Below are 20,239 nucleotides of genomic sequence, written 5' to 3' on the forward strand. Positions count from 1 at the left end.
AAAAGTACCCTTTCACACACCTGGTCTACTTGTAGGAAGGAACTGAAAAGAGGAAGTTTTTTTTTTTTTTCTTGTGCCAACATGTTAGATTTACTGATAAAATCTATATTTTTTGTCTAAAAACATTATTTCAAGTTACAAAAATATGTCAGGTGATCAGAAAAATAGTTGTTTATTTGTTTCCATTCATTCTTTGCTCTCTTCATTCTACCACTCAAGGTAGAATTATTTAGAATATTTGTTTCAGGTTGTAAGTAAGTAAGTAATTTTTATTTGTATAGCGCTTTTCTAGACCAGGGTCACAAAGCGCTTAAACAATCAAAAGAAAATTCAATAAAGTATATACTTTAAAGGGCATTGAAGCTATACTATCTTCCCTGAAAGAAGATGTCACATTTGAAATTTACCTAGACCTGAGAAAAATGTAGTTTCATCGCTTAAATTAGTGTTTTTTGTGGTAAAAAAAAATCTTGTTAATTCTGTCTCGCTTGATAGAAATTGATCATCAGTTTTTGTAAATGAATTCAAAACTGATTTTTAAAGATATTTGTATTTTTTTCAGCTGCAACAAATGACTCGATCATGCAGCAGACTACAGGATTCAATTACAGACGATCCCTCCTCTTTGTGAGCTAATCTCGTACGTTTGATCTAGTGTTGTGGTTGTTCGAGTTTGTGCGGTTGTGTGAAGGAGCACTCAGCACGGCAATAATTGTGGAGCTGCAGCCCGATAAGTCTCATGTAACACGGTTCTTGCCGCTCTCACTCTATTATACGACACATGTCTGGTGCAGGACGTCGTAACTGTGCGGTGTTACAATGCGGGGTTAAGTGTAATTTCACTCCACAAAAAAGCACATCTCATCGTTCTTAATGTTGCCGTAGTGAAAACTTCCCTTATCCCTGCAGCTCATGGCGAGTGTTCTGGCCAGAGGTGAGCCGCCGACTGCCCCTCGGCTTTATAAAGAGCTCTTTCAGCTGCCTTTTTGCCGGAGCCCTTTGGGATTATAAATCCTAAGGCAAAGAAGCTTTGCCTCGGTGGCATGCCTTACTGGCAAGAAATCGTTTGAGGTCGTGCGAGTGTGTTTATGTGTTTGGCTGGGCTGCAGGATTGAAGAAGAAGAACTGGACTGTAGTGATGGATGACGTGCATGGAAGTGGAACGCACACCGATGTTCTAAGTCACCGAGGTGATAGATTTAGTTGGTGCTCTTCTTACCATCACATTAATTCAGCCCTGCTTTAGTAAATATCTATTCTTACTGTATATATCCGTTTTATTTCTACATTCAGGCTGCATCAAATCAGGAAGTCTTGTTGCACAAGATGATGATTCACAGTATTTTGATAGAAAACTACTCACAGCAGTCACTGCTCCAAAGAATGAAATGTATGAATTATTGATACACAATCTAGTACATAACTATAATACTGTAACTAGGTTACACCATAGCATACTTTCAGAAGTCGACACAAAAACCCGTATTTCAAGATTATCTATACTTTTGTACAGTACAAAAAACAGTAAAAAATTTTTTTTAAAAAAGATCACTGTAGAGTCTTTAAACTACAACACCAACTGCCAACAAGTAACCTTACTTTACACTATACTGTACAGCAGTGACCCTCCTGGTATCTAAAAATAAACAATATAAGTGAGCCTATGAATATGGTCATGATGACAATCGTCCACAATTTGGTGTATTTAACAAACGAAAGAAGAATCTCAGTTTTTGGGATTTCAACTATTTAAAACAAAACAAGTAGTGGCATTGAGTATAAATCAGTAATCTATGATTTCTGTCTGTTAGTGTGTGACTCTCTTCCTGCTTCTCCTGGTCAGTATCACCTTCAAAGCATATATGTGTTGTGTAACATGACCCAAGTGATGGTGCACGAGACTCTCTTTCCCTAAATTATGTAGGAAAATCGGTGTCTCCGTATTCCAGGTGTGTTTTAGTCGACATCTCTCTGTTCATTTTTCAGATTTCTACTATCTTGTGTCACTGCTCATCGCTGTCACGCGTATGCTGTCACCTTTAGAGTTGTATTTCCTAGTTGCCCTTCAGAAAATAAAACAAAGTGTCAAGTGTTTGGCTGGGCTCTTTGGGCAGCCTCGGCCTGTTGGATTTGGACAGCGGACCTTTTTGAGTGAATTAGGATTAGTTTGATGTTTGGAAAGTGTTTAGATTCGAGGATGAAGTGGCGAGGGTGGCTGGGTGGGGGGGTCAGGGATTTTATTCAAGAACTCATGATTATCTCTAGTTTTTGAGTCGACAGTTTTACAGCTTTCAGTTTTATTGTCATTAGGGCAGGGTTGCCAAAGTTGCTTCCCCGCTTTCATTTTTTTTAACGGTAACGAAAAACAATCCTGTTATTCAGGTTTTCTCGGTTTCTACTTGTGATATTCACACGCTCAAGAGTCCATAAATGTTTATATCCTTTTTTTCCTCCTGGATTTTTATTTATTTATCGGTTTAAATGAATGTTCAAATACATTTTAATTAAAACTTTATATCAATAAAAACCCCACCTGATTGGCTGAAGTTTTTATTTTTATTTTAATTATTATTTTATTATTAAACAATTTAGATTTTTTTTTTACCTTAGAGAAGTCTATGCAGATGGTATTTTCTTTACTATGACAATAAAAAAGCAGAATTGAATAGAATTTTCTTGAACTTGAATATTACAGAACAGTAAGCCATATTGTGCCTGAAATTAAACTAACCTCTATTGATCTTTAAACCTATTTTCTAATGAGTGTTTGTCCAATGTCTAATTTAAAAATCATACAATCAAATACAAATACCAGAGCGACGTTCCATTGCATGACATTATTATCAGACAGTCGGCTGAGCAGGTTTTACAAGATGAGCTCATTCGGCATTAACACTGTCGCTGTCGCTGTCTTAGTATGCAAACAATTCAAATTATTCAGTGAAGTAATGGGGGTTAAACTGTACACGCATATGTCTTAGGAACATAACTGTTACTTCCACATTTTGTGGAACAAACAAGAATTAAACTGGCGAGCAATTGTCATCCCAGAAGAGACAAGATGGAGATGACCTCTGTCATGAGCATCGCCTCAGGCTGTACAGACGAGTTCAAATCTGTCTGGGCGCCTAGAAATATGAGTCATTCTCTTCCTGTTTTCATTAACTTAAGGATCAACTTCCAGTCACAAAGCAAGCTCAAGAATATGATGGATGCGCAGCTAAACTGCTTGCATACAAAACTGCAAATAATTCATTGAGATATTGAGTAGATTATGGAACCAGTATTGTCTTACTATGGGGGATTCAAAATGATCTTCCATTAAAGATGGATTTTAAAATTGTGGTTTTCCTCTCCTGTATTATAAGCATGGTCATTGTTGTCTGAACCATAATGCTGGGTTCACCAAGCCTGTGAATGCTGCACTTTTTAGGATCAGTAGCCTTTTACTGCACTCTTCTTGACCAACTCTTTTAAGGGACGACACCAGTCAAGTCTTGACACTGAGGCGGATTCTCCAGATGAGATGATGTAAATAATGAAGGATGGTGTGTGTGATCCAGACCGTTAAGATGCAGTGTCACATTGATCTCCATGGAAGCAAGGCTGGATTATCAGTAACATCTCCAGCATTAAACTACAACTGAACTGCAGGTGTAACTTAATGTGATATAATGATTTTATTGTTACAATCATCTTATATCTAAAGCATGATCTTTTAAATTTAAATTGGACAAGAGGAGGTGTTTTATTGTTGTGGTCTTGTTTATTAATACAGATACATTTTGACCTCATTGGACATGAGTCGCATTGTAATTTGCTTTAAAGTAATAATTCTATTTTTTATTTTAAATCTCTAACCATTTCCTTATTAACATATTTTTCAAAATGGTATTCAATGATGGTATTCTAAATGGTTGGTTTTACAAGACGCATTAATGTTGTGTTTTGAAATGATTTTTGATTAATTTTCTTAATTCCCAAGAATCTTCAGAATTTCCACTTTTAATGTAATCCCTTTATGGCTCAAAAGCTCAGCCAAATATCACTGATGGAATCTTTGAAACGACTTTACTGCATGGAAGATGACTGTCTATTTATATTCAAAAGTAAATGGATACTTTTGCACAGTTAATTCATAATTGATGGCTGGGGAAACATCTTGAGCACTTTCCTCATCCCTGTGTGGCCCGCTGTGCACTTCCCCTGCCTGGTACTCTCGCTCAGTAAAAGGTAACTTCTTTTTTTAGGAGCCGGAGCTAGGTTTTTATTCATTCAGGAGTCTCAAAACTTCACTTCAAGGTATTTTCAGATGCAATCCCAGGCTTTAAGTGTAGGATCCACCTCTCCAGGCCATCTGGCTCCATCTTAACAACACACCATAAGAGAATGAGGACACAGGCTTTGAAGATTAAATTTATTAAAGCTTGAGGTGATTATTTAGTCAGTGATACGATATTGACGTTTAATCTAAATCCCTTTGACGTAACTATAAATAAACCAGCTACATGTGCATTCAACAGAAACCCAGCCATTATTCAATGTCTCTGCTTATGTTTGCTGCTGTTTTGAAATACATTTTTTCAGATTAGGTGCATTGTTTGGATTCAGCGTTACAATCTTTATGGACCAAAATATTATAAAAATAAAGGGAAGGTTGACGTACTTGGCAACACAAGATTTTGGTCCGTTGCTGATGATCAAATATCTGGATGACTTCCAATTATATTTATAATGATCAGGTTTTAACTAAGTATTAATTGGAAAGGAGATTCACTTGGACTATCAACATTTTGATATCAGAATTATTTAGTGTTAAAAGGCAGAGTGGTAATTTACAATGAAACCCAGTTCATCGTCTCTATGTTCCTTGTCCTTTCTCTGCCTCCCCCGGTTTGTCCAAAAGGGCATGTTGTGTGTGGCATGGCTGCTAGCTAGGCAAATAATTTCAGCTCTGTCCACTCTCTTACAACACTCTCTAGATCAAACATTAGACTAATGGTTTAAATTTGTTCTGGATTAAAGTCTAAAGGTGGGAACTGGCTGGTTATAAGCAGGCCTTAACCATCCAAAAAACCCTGAAAAAATACAATGTGAACCCTTTCTATGACTAAGGAGCTTTTTCTTTTTTTAGGTAATTCATATAATAATCCTTTATCTTGAATCTTGCGTACTGTTTTAATTTCAGAAGTGTATTTTGAATGCTCTCTAATGACCAAAACATTTGAATCTTGAAGATTCATATCATTTATATAAAAAAAATGTTTATAATATAGTTGTAGGAACCACATGAACTCACAAAACAAATATTAAAGTAATCTATTTATAAACAAGTGTAGGGGTTTACTTTCAGGGTTTGGCCTTGGCCTTCATCTGGGATGTCCATGAAAACCAGCAACAATCCGGTTTTCATGAACAGTATCTCAAGGCGCAGTCATTGGGAGTGTCTAAAGGAGTAACACATGTTTTTTGTTGTTGCTGTTTTTTGTGTTAGTCACCTTGTATTAGCCATGACCAAAGAACTAAGATCCAGGATATAAAAGTAGATTTTTTGTCCCTTAGGGTTGAAACTGCTTTAAGAGGCCAAGACACATAAGACAATCACAGGAGTCCCAGGAAAATCAGGGAAAAGCCTGCAGAAATAATAATATATTTGGATGTTTCTTGAAGGAGTCAGTAGATCCATAAAACGAAGAGAGAGAGGAAGATCACCCCAAAGCTTAGGAGCAACAGTCTGGAAGGATTTCTCCCCTCTGGTCCAGAGCGGTGTTCAGGAACCATCAGTAGATTCTGATCCACAGACCTTAATGCCCGAGGCTGGGGTGTAAGGCTGGATCAGATCACTGATGTAAGGAGGAGTCTGACCATGAATAGATCTGAAAGTAAGAACCAGAATTTTAAAATTGATCCTGAAAGACACTGGCAGCCAGTTAAGAAATTTAGGGATCTTGGAAACGTGAGTTCTTCTACTAGAGCGGGTCAGAATTCTTGCTGCAGAGTTTTGTATTGACGGCAGGAAATACATCTCCTTCTTGTTTAGGCACGAAAATAAATGTTACAATAGTCTAAACGAGAAGACACAAACACATGGATTATAAACTCCAGATCGTGTTTTAACATCAAATCATAATTTATATATTTGGAGTCTTTGTCTTACTGAGTAAGTTGCGTCCTTTTTTTTCTGATAAAATGTATTTCAATAATCAACAGGAACATGGTAAAATAGTTTTCTCTAAAATCAATATAACGTGCTTTGCTATTTATTTGTTGACTCCAGTCAAAGGGTGGCCTTAATTATCTTATTGCTATTTTAAAATTATTTCTGAAAAACATCAGCAACACCATCAGCCCTTGCTTGAAATATATTTTTTTACCTGAATATACGAGTACATTTACGTCCAAAGTTTTTGTGTAATTTTTACATTTTGAGTGCCAAGAGAAGATGAACATCTCGATCTATGCAAAAGATGATGGATGGCACCTGGCATTTTGTTATTACAGCCCCCCTCTGTGAATGGATATCGTATTTCTAAAGATTCATAATCCGTTTTTTAAGTTAACTGTCTTGGGCGGGCAGGAACCCCAATTTTGCACAATTATGATTTTGAAGCGACTTCACTGGAGCTTTTGTGATTCATTAGTTCCCACTTTTAGTACCGGCGAGGTTTGTGTGCCACCATCAAGTCCCACAGGTGAAATAACTGTTCAGTAGCTTGTTATGTTATCATCTCATGTTGCACAGTCTTGTATAATCTGCTGCCAAGGTTGCTGTCAACAGCCTTGGTTGTCTGAGACTTTGAACCAGTGGGCTGTCTGCCAGGCAAATTAAGTTCTTGAATTGGGAAGAAGACTCTAAGATTGTATAGACATGAATGGCTGCATTGTCTCTTTAGAACACTTTGTGATGGTGGAGACCTTGTTTATTAATTTGCCTCTAATTTTAATTTCTTTGCAACATATAAGTGCAACCTTACTTAGTAAGTAATTAAGTAATGATAAGTAATAGCAGTAATAATAATAAAGCAATTTGTCTTTGACTGTGACAGCGTTTCCTTGTTCTCTAAGAGTTATTTTTACATGCCAGATTCAGACCCAATTAAAACTTCAAATTACCATCTCTGATGGCCTCAGATGTGGTTAACTTTGAATCATCAATCCTGAAGTTGCCTGAACTGTTACGTTTAATGTTCGATGTTGTCTGTTACTGGAATTATGAACTCCCTGATGGCTTCCGATCATCGGTGACGCCAGACGTCGGGAGCACTGGCAGCCCTTCCTGCCCTTCTTTGGAGTCCACCTAGATCTGATGTTATCATCTCTGCAGACGGCCCAGCAGAGCTATAGCCTGGGGCTCAACTCTTCATCCCTTCTTGCCTTCGCACACTTAATGAAGCAGTTGCCATAGATTTGCAGGCATGTTGCAAAAGATCCACGCGAGGCAAACGGAGGCGCTTATCGCAGCGGGTCATAACGTACTACAATTATTGTGAATTCTAACCTGCTGTGTGACTTGCAGTTGTCTCTGACCTATTTATGTGTTTTCCTTTTGTAATAACTGAACTGGCTCAAGACATTTTCTGCTGCTTGTATTTTCTCTAGCACTTCACAACCTTTCCAGAAAAAAGCTTTAAGACCATTGTTACTGAAACATTTGCTATTATTTTTCATGAATATGGAAGCAGCTGAATTTTAAATGGGAGAATATCCAAATGCATTTATTTGTCGGTTGATTACTTGCTATCTTCTTGCTCTCGGAGCGTCCCTAGCCACAGGCATTTATTTAGCTGTGCACAGAAGCCTTGAGGCTGGTTAACTATTCAGCAGCCACACTTGTACTGCCGGGGATTCATTTGGCAATCACACGAAAAGATCTCCTCAACGTGTTGGTGGTTCCATCTGCAGTAGAACTGGCATGTTCTCATTTAAAACTATGTTGGCCTTGACACCAGGGATGCAATGTCACTGATATGTTGATATGTACATTATATTATTCATATTTTAAAATCAGCTTAATTAATATATAACATAAAATCCACCAACACATTAACCATATTTTGTGTAAATATATTTAAACCGATGGCTCTAGGGTGTAGATACTTCAAAACTTAACATTTATATTTTGATCTCTAAATCCAGATTTAAAGCCTATAAAAAAAAAATCACAAAAGTTGGTTCCGTGTCATGTTTTGTGAATTAATTTATCGTCCAAAGATTATGGTAGAGTACACCTGAATATAAACAATAATATTTGTATGTATGTAGGCTATAGCTGTCTATATATGTCTGTGTTGTAGCATCAAATATTAAAGGAGAAACTTTTCTTTTTTTTTTAATTCATAAATGTTTTTCATGAAAAAGTACCTGTAATACGACGGTAAAATGCCTCAATGAAAAGATAACTTTAGCTATCAAATAAATTCATTGTCCAGTTCCAGCAGATCTACTTTGACCAGATACTAGAATTTCCATAGGAACATTTTCTTCTTCTTTCTGCTAGTTTAACAATAAGGGAACCAATATTTTTGTTGTTTTTTTGTTAACCCATGAAGAAAAATGTTTGGGCTGTATTCTGCTACTTCAATTCAAAAATCTAAAAGGTTGTAAAGACTGTAACTCTTTATTGTGGTTATTTTAAGTCCAAGAGACAATTTTAAAACTTTCCTCTCCTGACTATTCAGCCAAAACAATAATCTCTTTTTTTGTTTTTGCAGGATGACCCAAGTCCTTCATTTGAGATGTACCCAAGCGGTCGAGATGAGCCACAGAAGGAAGCTGAATCGGTGAAGGCCACAGGACCAAACCAACTCCCTCATCCCTCTGCACAAACCGACCAAACCATGCACCACCTTGCTTCCTGATCACACACCCTTCCTCCTTTTTTTTCTGGCCTTTTTCACGCTTCAAGCATGGCTACTCCGTTCTTGTGGAAGCTGTCTTCACAGAAGCTGGGCTTCTTCCTGGTCAGCTTTGGCTTCATCTGGGGGATGATGTTGCTACATTTCACCATCCAGCAGAGGGCAAGCCATGAGAACAGTGCCGTGCTACGGCAGCAGATTCTAGAACTCAGTAAGCGGTACATAAAGGCACTTGCTGAAGAGAACCAGAGCGTCATGGACGGACCATACGTGGGCACAATGACGGCTTATGGTGAGTGTTTAGGATATATACCTATTCTTACGCTTTTAAGGCCAATAAATTTCACTTTAGATATTTGAAATGCTATTATAAATCACTGTAATACAAGTTAAATATTGACACATCTCAGTCAAAAACTATAAAATGTTTGTTTCCAGCTGTGAAAGTCAAATTGACAACGTTAATGGTTGTTTTGAGTATTTATTAAATCACCTTATTTTTCATGCGCACGTCTTCAAATGGGATTGATAACGCCTATAATCCTCCAGGAGATTTGAGGTTCATAAGACCACATTGGGGTATATTACTGTAATCGCACCGCTGCAGAAGATCCATCAATAAGCTATTCATGCTATTAATAGAGCTCGATAGCCAAAGAGAAGCCATCAGTAGAAACCCGATATTAGAATTGATTGTTCTCTGATGCCTCATGAAATGGCAGGATTCACTAAATGTACTGAAGAAGGAAAACAGGATGGGACCTTAAAAGATGTTTAGAACTGTTATCATAAGAACATTATAATATATCATACAAAATATCACATGGTAATTAAAATAATTATTATTAACAACTCAAATATGAAAAAAAGAATGAAAATGACGAGGACTATCTTCAATGCAAACAATCTTGGAAACCAGGATGGTAATGCCCAACATTAACCACACTTTGCATCATGGACAAGCGTGTTCAATGTGTTTGTGTAGAGACTACATGATTTGAATATCAGTTATTTGAATATAATAATGTGTTGCAGCATCTCGCACAGTGATGAGTGCTAAAGACTCACAGGAAATGTTTGCGTAGCGACAGAGTTAATATTTGTCTACACTTTTTCCAGTTGCTTTTTGACTTCTGGGATATTGTGCTACAGTTTTTTTAAAAAAGGGAAATTTTATATTTTAATAATGCCATGTTTGGAGGGTCATCTATTATCCAGAGGGTTTAGAATAGTAATAAGGTCTAGATTTTAAGATGAAACTTAAAAACAAGTGAGGGGTGAAGTGCTTAAGATTCATGGTCTATTTGCAATGAACTGACGTCAGAACCTGAACTGAAGAGCTTCTTATGAAACTAGCACACATTGGAAGAGAGCGGTGAAGAGGCTCTTGGATACACTCAGTCATAGTTGACATTAAACCAAAGAAAAAAACAAACCTTTGTAAGTCCCAGATGATTTTCTCGTTGCAAAGACTATGATTATGGAGTTAAACATTGTGTCACACTTTGCTGTTAATAAATATCGGCCGATTAATAATTAAAACTTTTTTTATTCATTTTACTACATTTAGAAATCGTATTTGTTAGAGAGTGACTGTTTATGTCGAAATGATTAATCAAATATTAATAATAATACAAAAATATACAATGATGATGTAAAAAAAACTAAATAAATGAAAGCTATAAAAACTAAATACATTTTAGAAGAGTTAATAAATTGCAAATGGAGGAGAGATTAACATTTTCAAATGTTTTTTTGGGGGTCAGTTATTATTATCAGTTAATATTAGTCTTTGTAGCAGGCTGATCTCCAGTGCGCACAAACCTGATTCATACAAATGTATACATTTTTTGCTTCAGCCCTCATACATTTTACTTCTACTTTAGTTTCAATAGGAAGCTCTTATCATGTTAACCTCAGTTAACATGGTAGTTAGCAGATCTTTTTTGAAACTGACCTGGTGAGCCAGTGTTCAGCGAAGAGTCTCGTGTTACAAGTCATCCATTGTGGAGTGACCAACACCTGTACACCCTCTCTCGTTCTGCTCCACAGGGCCAATATCACAATTCAGGGTTTTTTCTCAGCAGGCCTTGGCATGGTTTTAATCTTGTATTACTGGGTTTGTCCCGTGAAAGGTCATCATGTCCTCCTTCCTGTCTCACGTTATGTGGAATTGTCTCGCTGGTTGGATGATTGCCTTTCTGATGAGAGTAAACAAAAGGGATCAACGATGAATGCCCCGGGTTTACGTAACCTAAACGTTTCAGTGCAAGCAGTCATTCCCATCCCTGCAGGGATATGTTTAAAGCATCACAATGGAAATGTTATGAACAGAAACTCTCCGTCTGTGACTCATCCGCATACCTTAATGATGGTTACTTATCTCTAAAGTTGCTGAACTCCCGACTGATAACGTCATGAAGATAGAAATAGTTCTTCTTTCTTTACGGTTCCATCGCTTTGAAGTGTATCGCTTTGAATCTTAACACCAAATGTTTAAAGTTCGAGTTAGGCAATACTCACACACATTCTGACTCTGTGGAGTCACTTGTGTACTTCAAGTCCTCAAGTCCCTGTGTGCCAGTTCTTTTTGGAGCACAGATGTGCACTTTGGATGCAAATTGGAGGATAGTTTGCCGTTCTTTTGATGGAGCACAGATGTATTCTTGGTGAAACTCATGTAAAACCAGTGAAGTGTTATTTCTGCGGATTATCAGCCAAACTGCTGATTTTTCTATTTATATCTCTATATGAAACAGATTTCAACCCCCCTTTTAGTTTTTTTGGTTCATGTCTTATTATTCATTTATATCAATTTTTACTGGAAGTTTAAAATGGATGTAATTTGTCTTTTTTGGCCTCATGTCAACAAGCATGTCCATTTTCTAAATAATGCTATAATTGTCCGATTTTAACCAGCATAACTCAAGGCTCGCCATATCTTTGTCTCAAAACGAAATGGTCCTTTTGTCTACGTTGATATGGTGGGCTGTAAATATGTCAGGGTTTAAGATAAGGAACACAGATCATGAAGGTGACCTATAAAACTAAAACTGTTTTTCTTCTGGTGAAGAAGGACTATAGAAGACATAATTAACATACATTTAAAATCAAAGAATGAATAGGCAATATAAAATATGAGTCCTAATTCCTTAGGTAAGTAATACATCTACATTTTCTTTGGTCTGCAACACGGTTTCCTTCGATCATTCTGATGTCGTTTTTTTTTTTTTTACTATATATAGCAGGTCATGCTCATATAAAATGAATTACTTATTAATTGTTTTGAATATCACACAGGTTCAACAAACCAGCTGACTAATGGTTATTTAGCTTATTAATGGCGTGATTGAAAACATTTGAATTCTGAAAAGATAAGAACATAAGAACAGTCATACATTTTTGTATTTCATTTATTTAACGTAATTGGACTAAAGAAAAATGTTTTTTTTAAATCATGCTCATGAAATAACTGTTAATTTCTGTGTTGACATTTTGATCGTTGAAATGGTAATTGAATGTTTAAACTGTAAAAAAATTAAAATGTAATACTACTACTTTTGTTTTAGCCATCGCATGACGTGTGTGGTTGATATTCTGAATCATGTGAGATTTGCTCACTGCAATTCACATTCCCTCAGAAGAGTTCAAATTTTCTTCCCAGTCTCAGTGCAGTTACTGGCTCATCTGATCCTTTTCCATCACACAGAGCTAGTCCAAATCAGACAAATTCTCTGGCACCGCTTTTTATACAAGTCTAGGCTGAAAAACATGCCAAGACCTATTTGCCAATCACCATGACGTAATGAAGGCTGGCATCTCAAATACAACGTGACCAGGGGCAAATGTGGCACTTGTGTGTGACAGACAAGGTTCAATTATCATCAAGTCCGAGCATCTCTCCTCTGGATCTTCACATCAGATGCCAGTATATACATAATAGGAACCTGTTATTTTCATTGCCACTGACCTGCTAAAGACATTCTCCTACAAATGCCACAGCAGACCAGACAAAGGGTTTTATTTTGGCCTCTCTCTACTGTCGGAGCCATTAGCAGCGGCCTCTGCAAATCAAGCTTGTGAAAATTCCGCCCACTGAGAGACATTTGTCGGCATCAAGGTTAGAATTGTATTAATGCAAGCTTTGGTCCCACATTCAATGTAAAATAGTAATGTTTTAAATACATTTTATCAATTCATCTAACTTACACTTGCGTGTTTTGTTGTGTTGTACAAGTTCACAAAGCAGTTAATTAGAAATGGCATTAAAAGCTGATGACGGCAAAGTCCACGAAGAATTCAACAGTCAACGGATTCAAAAGCCGATCCAAACATTGGGGAACGCCAAGTCTGGCTGGTCTGGTCCAGGGTCTACAATATCCCACTAAGTCGAGCTGGAAAGTAAAGGGAAACATTTTTTGACATTTGGAAAATAGTCAAAGATTTCCCTGCAGATTCAAAACATGCGTCTGTCTCTCATTACCAACAAAAATAAATAAAAATACATTGTGAAAGTTATCCAGTTAATCAATTATACATTTTCCATATAATGGATGAACGCTCAATGCTAGACTAAAGCTTGCTTACATTTGTTTCCCCTTGGTTGAAACAATGTCTGTGGTGTTGGTTCAATGGCTGTGTTCAAAATAGGAAAACAATATCCCAGTGTATGTTTCTTTCCACGGGGAGAAAATGAAACAATCACTCGTTCAATTTTCAGAGCTGCTCAATCCCTAATATGGGGGTTGCAGGTGGGGCTGAAGCCTATCCCAGTTTTATTGGGTGGGAGCTGGGGGACACCCTGGACAGGACGCCACTCTGTCACAGGGTACACAAGATTCATTGATACACTCATAGCTATGGAACATTTTCCCAAGTTCCAAATCAACCTGTGTATGTTTTTTGGACTGTGGGATGAAACCATAATAAAATGTGAAATTGAAAAAGTCTTCTCCAACACAGAATTACAATCTAAATGAGTTGTTTACAGTTCATTTGTGGGTCAACCTTAAGGCTGATATATTAGACAAACTAATAAGCCAATATTTTCTTCCAGACTTGAAGAAGACCCTGGCGGTGCTGCTCGATAACATCATGCTGAGGCTCGGCAAGTTGGAGTCCAAGGTAGACAACATCTTTAATGGCATCAATGTCAGCCTGACCAACGGCACCATCACCGCCCCACCAAGCTCCAGTAACCCTGAAAAGGTCAACGTGGCTGGTAAGATTGGCATCTTGCACTGTTATAATCCAGCGTTCAAATCAACGAGTGTTCTTATTTATTTAGGACTTTTCTATTCCTAACAATATTTACCGTATAGAGTATTGCAAAAGTGATATTCAAAACTACGCAGCTGTACTTCAAGAATACTGCACAAAGCACACTGTGGGTACAATATAAGCGCAGCCTGTCCTTTTCAACACGATTTAAATAAGGGCTCAGTTTATGCTGTGTAGCTCTTTATTAGATTTCATTGATTCTCTTGCCAGCTTTCCGATGATGAATTTAGTGCAGTTGAGAGAACAAGGTGCTGTTTTCTTGCCTCAAGAATCACTTTCAGATATTGGTGTGGAATTGAAAAGTTGGTTCAAAAGTCTGCTTTCAAAGCAGATTATTATGAATATCTTTAGAGCGATCGAGCACGAGCTATGACACTTTAGTTGAGTTCAAGATGATGGTTTCATCTTCACTCTGATATTACTAGTTTAACAAGTTATATTCTACGACACACTGACGATCTTCTTCTGGAGTTTACAATGTTAGAACTTTGCGGACAGATGCTGGTTATCTTTCTGTTCTTGCGACTTGAAAGACGATCAGCAATTAAAAGATCTGTCATTTAAGTTTGTTGGTTTCCTTGGGGGATTTTTAAAAACTGAATTCAGGTGTGGTTTTAGTTGAGAAATACCAATTGAAGTCAAGATAGCGTGACAGGAAATCACACGTCAGCAGCAATAGGTGGAAGAAGCCCAGGAAGTTCGTCATCACGTTATCTCTTAATTCATCATTTTCTCTGTTACACAGACTGGTATTTTCTTCGCTGATAGTGATGTTATTTTCAACATTCATGTCTACACCATCAATTGTAATTTCTGACCATTTAGAACCCTGCATGTGCTCAACACTTTACTATTGTTTAATCAACGTGTTTTTGTCGTGTTTGTGAATTAATATAATTTAACTTAATAATATTGGCGTCTGAATAACAAAAAAACCTATATAATCTAGGGCTACTACATTTTGCACAAATGTCATCCAAAAAGAAAATCATAAATTGTATGGTCGCATAAAGAGCACATTTGTATGAGGTGTTCAAGTGTGGTCACTTGAGTTAAGATTAGTTGAGAATGCGGTTTTAGCTCAGAGAATGGTTTCGAGTGGTAAAAAGAGGTCCGGCTAAGGAAGCGCAACTACAGACTATGGTGAGCATGTTGTCTGTCTTTGCACAGGTGGGAGGAAACGCTATTGCTAAATCCTCTCCCGCCCAATCCCCTGAGCAGGAGACAATTACTGAGATAAGAATCTGGACAATGGGGACAACATGGGTGATGCCATTAAGGTGCACAGACGCCGGTCTGGAGTTCTTCACAGTAGTCGTGCAAACATCATCATGGTCTTAGGTTGGATGGATCAAGTAGTTTTTCAAAGACAGCCGTCGCAATACGGCGTAAATTTACTGTCATGTTAGTAATGATCATTACTGAAAACTCAGGAGTATAGTATTTATGTACATGTTTCATGTACAATTCAGGTTTTTCTACAGCTTTCTTTTGAATTTGGAGTTCAGCACTAAACTATCTTGTATTGTTTAGACTGAGCCGGCTGACCTCTACAGTGGTGCTCATTTGTAGGCGGGCCTGCTTAATGGTCTTGAAAAACACTTATGCCGATGTATAATAAATAAAGTATGCATCTCCCTTTGTGAAGCATTTCCTGAACCACTTATGAAAGTTTCTTTTGTGACATTCTTACCATTTTTTTTCCCCTCTTGTATCTTAACATCTTACATAGCCAAAGATATAATGACAGACTATCATCTCTCCCCCAAAAGTAGCAGTTTTTAGACCAATACACCAACTAAGACTTTTTTATTGCAAGAAAGCCAGCATCTCCAGATTTATAGCGAAGTCGGAAATCTTACACCATGTCCATGTAAAAATCAATACCAATAAAGTTGACCAAGGCCCATTCAGTGCTAATTAGTTGTCAACAGTTGAACGAGCCAACAGGGAAGCTCTGAATTCCCAAAACCATCTGTGTGCTCTCTAATGCAATTATTCAAATGGGATTTTGAGTTTAAAACAATTACATTTATTGTATTCTCTAGTAATTAAGCAATTACACATTGATAGTTTTGATTAATTTGTGTATTTACTTGGTTAAATTCCATGGAATACAAGTATTGACACAGACACAAATGTAAAAATGTGTGCTTTATTGCTTGCTGGAATAAACTGTACTGACTTTGACTGTAAATAAATATTTGTCAAAAGAATCTCTCACCAATGGACAGTTAATATTCAATGGACTAAAAAAACGTAAACATATACTGTATGGCTTTAAATGCTCATTGTTTACAATTGTTAACACAAAGAATTGCTTTATATTGTTATTTCTGTTTTATAGCTTTTCACAACCCTTTATGGAGTTTTCTTCTGAACACAGGAAGAGGAAAGAGGAGATTGCTTGGAACTGATGACTGTATAGTTCCATCAAATTATAACCTCAGGAGTCAAATTGTAAAAGTATAATATAATTGAGTTATTTCATTTCATGAGAGGATAAGTTAACTAACATTTACAGTGTGTTAATGTCCTTTAAAATAAATCCTAAGGACTTTCCCTACACCTGGTTTGATTCCATGCTGAGCATGAAGTGTGTTCCTTAAATCAACTATAAACAAGCTCAGACAAGACTGAGTTTTTTTTCTTGGTGTGAGGGGAAACCCTCGTCGTACTCTTGTATTTATGAGCCTTCGCCACCCTTAAGGCCCCGGATATTTTTCCTCTTTTCTTTTCCTTTCGTATTATTTCCCTGGATTACAGTTTGAGCCATTAATTTCAACTGTTGTGGAAGGAATTAAACAAAATCTAGGTAGCATAATGACAATTTTATGGTTGTAAATAACCCTTTAGTAATACATTTTCTATAATAGCCGTCTAGACCTGAGGTCTTATTGCAATTAAGTTCTCCAATAATTTCATGCTGCAGACATCTGCATTAACAATAAGTGACAGACCTAATAGTTTTTAAAGTCCTGGCTCACATGTAGGTATTCGAGCATGGAGTTTCGATTCTGTAAAAGAGTCCAGGACATGAAATGAAACAAGATAACCGAGACTGATACTAACACAGACTAGATTTAATGCAGACCAGATGTCTGAATCATTTGTGGGCCTTTTAGCCGGCAGATAACCACACAAAGTCGGACCACAGGAAGAGGATTGTGAGAAAAACCATATCTGTTGATGTTCGAAGATGCTATTGAAGAGATTTCACATGTTCACGATCCGTTCTTGCGTCTGGCTAATGGTGACCTCAGTGCTGTGAGCCTCCAGAAGACCAAGATGGATGATCTAATCTGTTTACGTTTTAGTTGGTCAGGCCTTTTTTTTTTTAACATGGAAAGGTTGTGTATTATTGATGAATTAGAAAACTATAAAATGTTTTGCCGTACCTGAAATATCCTTTCTTCTAACAAAATATTTTCTCCCAGTCAGGGCTCTAGAAAATGATGCAAATTTATTATTTGTTCCAGCACTACTGGTTAGTATTTTGGGTGAAAATAAGTATTATATTAAATTTCATGCCAACAATTACTACTTAAAAACAAATCTAGGCTGGAGAATTCAACAGACTGGTTTTGTCTGAAGCTATGATACATTTCTCTATGTTTTTCTTTTGGTGTTAAAGTAAATTCCATTTGCTTGACTCCATCTGGAGTTGATTGGACTTATTTTTTTCACCTTTCAAACCTGATAAATTCTTGTGTCAAATGTGAAAAGTTCATTTATTTCAATCTGGCTCTGTATATACTGTCTGACTACTTTCGTTCCTCCACGAAATGGAAACTGACAAAAATAACAATACCTCTCAACCGTGAGATTCTGTTTTGACAAAGACAAAAATGGAAAGTAATGTCTTTCCATTGCCGTCACCAATGGAAACTTGAGTCTAATATATTCGTCGTCTGTTTAATTGAGTCGAGGTTTTCTGGTGTTTTCCACTTTCAGTAAGTTGGTAAATAAAAAAAACGAACAATATTTCCAAGTGACATTCCAAGCAAAAGTGTCAACATATGCTCACAAAATGGATCCTATTTAGAGTGAATATTTCACTTATGCCAAAAAAGAGGTCAGACTTTTGATTTGGAAGTCTAACAACTCACAGACCAACCTTATTGTTGGTGAAATTAGATTCAAAAAGCGCATTAAAACAAATTCAATTTGTCACTCACCTGCTACATATGATCATACCAACCAATATGTACCCATAAAACATAGAACAAAAGAGACATTTTAAAATCCATTAGCAATATTTTGCTTTTCACTGGTTACAATATAAAATGTCTCTTACCAATTAAAAACCACTAAACATAAAATTACATTATTTCTGCTTATAGTACCAAAACATTTTCACTAACAAGGTCAATTACTGTATAATTCTTAATAAATAAAATATGTGATTGTGTTCTCAAAGCTCTTTCTACAGTAAATGATTGATGGCCATAGAATCTATCACTGTGTTGTGTACCTGATGAGGAACTAAGTTGATAAAATGAAATGGCATACATTTTTTTAAATATATTGTGTGAAAGTACTAACATAAAATCAGACTTGTAAAACACTTCATTAAACTTCTCAATCATTCATAGTTTGTATATATACTGGCTCGGAAGGTCACTGGCGATGAAGTTAATCTCTGGCTACGGGGACATCAGAAAGGTGATTATATTCAAGAGAAGTCTGGTGGAAAGCCATGAGCTGCTGATGAAATTGGCTTCCTGGGATTTTGAACGTAATATATCACGAGTCCCACGCCTCCGCCATCCCTCTCGTTCTCTCCTTTGAAGCTATTAGATTTTTGTTTATTGGTAAGAGAAAACCATTCAGGCAGCTTCAGGCTTTGCGTCAGCGCTGATGCGAGCTTTTTGCAGTTTCATTTTCTATGTAGGAGTTCTGATTACAGTGCTAGAGGTGATCCTGGTGGCTGACCGTTGCCTCGGACCACAGAGTAATGGGCTGTCAGTCCTTCGACTTTCATTGATGACTCAACCTGCCTGTAGGACCAAACTAAACCAGGCATGGAAACATCCGGCCTGCAAGTCGGCAAATATAGGATATGCACTTTATGGATACATCTAGTTGGGGGTTACAATATTCACATTTCAAGGCACATTTATTTATGTCTTTAAGAGTATATATATGTGTCTTTTAGTGGGCACGTTGTGGTCAGACTTGAGTGTGTGTGTGGGTGTGTGTGTGTGTGACACAACTGCATTGTTTTAGTAAAGAAACAGAACGAATGGCAGATAAATTTACAACCACAAATTAAGTGTAAACATTGACCTTATGAAAAAATTGAGGTGGGGAAATGAACTAAAAATAAATGTGAATTAAAACAAAACTGTCGCCCTTTAATGTAATAGTGTTTGGTCGTCATGTCGGTGACCAATAAAGATGCCAGTGTTTTAAGATTAGATAAGGGACAGAGATTATGGATGACTTCCAGCAAGAGTTAAACTGATGCAAAAGTATTTCGATGGGAGTGTTTTTTAAGGACACGCACAGAGATGATCGATCGAGCTTCCAAGAATGAAAAGATAGTATCACATTCACAGTCAGACTCACACTTCCTGGAACAGACAGTTTGGTATCAACTGGTATTAAATGCCTCTGTCGTGTATAAATAGGCAACAAATCCATTCATTTGACAATAACAAGTTTGATATGTGACATTAGTACTGGCCTGGTACATATATTTTTAATATTGAAATCATAAACAATATACTATAGAAGAAATAAGGTACAAACCGTTAAGTGTATATTTGGATTGCAGCATAAACAATCTGAACAATCTGATATTGAGATCAACTCTAGAATTTTAGATTTATAAATTGGGGTTGTTTTAGAGACTGAGATAATATTCTATAGACTATTGGGATCTGGTCTGACAATAAATAATTGTCAATAGTTTGCCTCTAAGAGGTTGTAAGTCTTGATGTGTGAAATGTGTTTAGCATGTACGTACTGTATCTGATACTGCAGCATTTGTTGGGTTTTGCTTTACAACTAATTATGCCATCGCTTTTCAAATTTCATTTAGTCCGTGCCTCATTCGAAAACGTACCATCTACTGTGGAAAAACAAATGCAATGTAAAAC

The 20,239-nt window shown here is 36.8% G+C and overlaps 1 protein-coding gene across 1 annotated transcript in view; it reads left to right on the forward strand.

The window, feature by feature from the left end:
• mgat5 (alpha-1,6-mannosylglycoprotein 6-beta-N-acetylglucosaminyltransferase) overlaps positions 1–20,239 on the forward strand; it is a 55,588-nt gene that overhangs the window by 863 nt on the left and 34,486 nt on the right. The window contains exons 2-3 of the mRNA XM_087791472.1: positions 8,712–9,147; positions 13,912–14,076. Coding sequence (XP_087647598.1) covers positions 8,907–9,147; positions 13,912–14,076 — 406 coding nt within the window. The 5' untranslated portion in view covers positions 8,712–8,906. The remainder of the gene's footprint in view (positions 1–8,711; positions 9,148–13,911; positions 14,077–20,239) is intronic.

This window comes from Callionymus lyra, chromosome 5 (genome assembly GCF_982586985.1).
Source record: "Callionymus lyra chromosome 5, fCalLyr1.hap1.1, whole genome shotgun sequence".
Classification (NCBI taxonomy): Eukaryota; Metazoa; Chordata; class Actinopteri; order Syngnathiformes; family Callionymidae; genus Callionymus; species Callionymus lyra.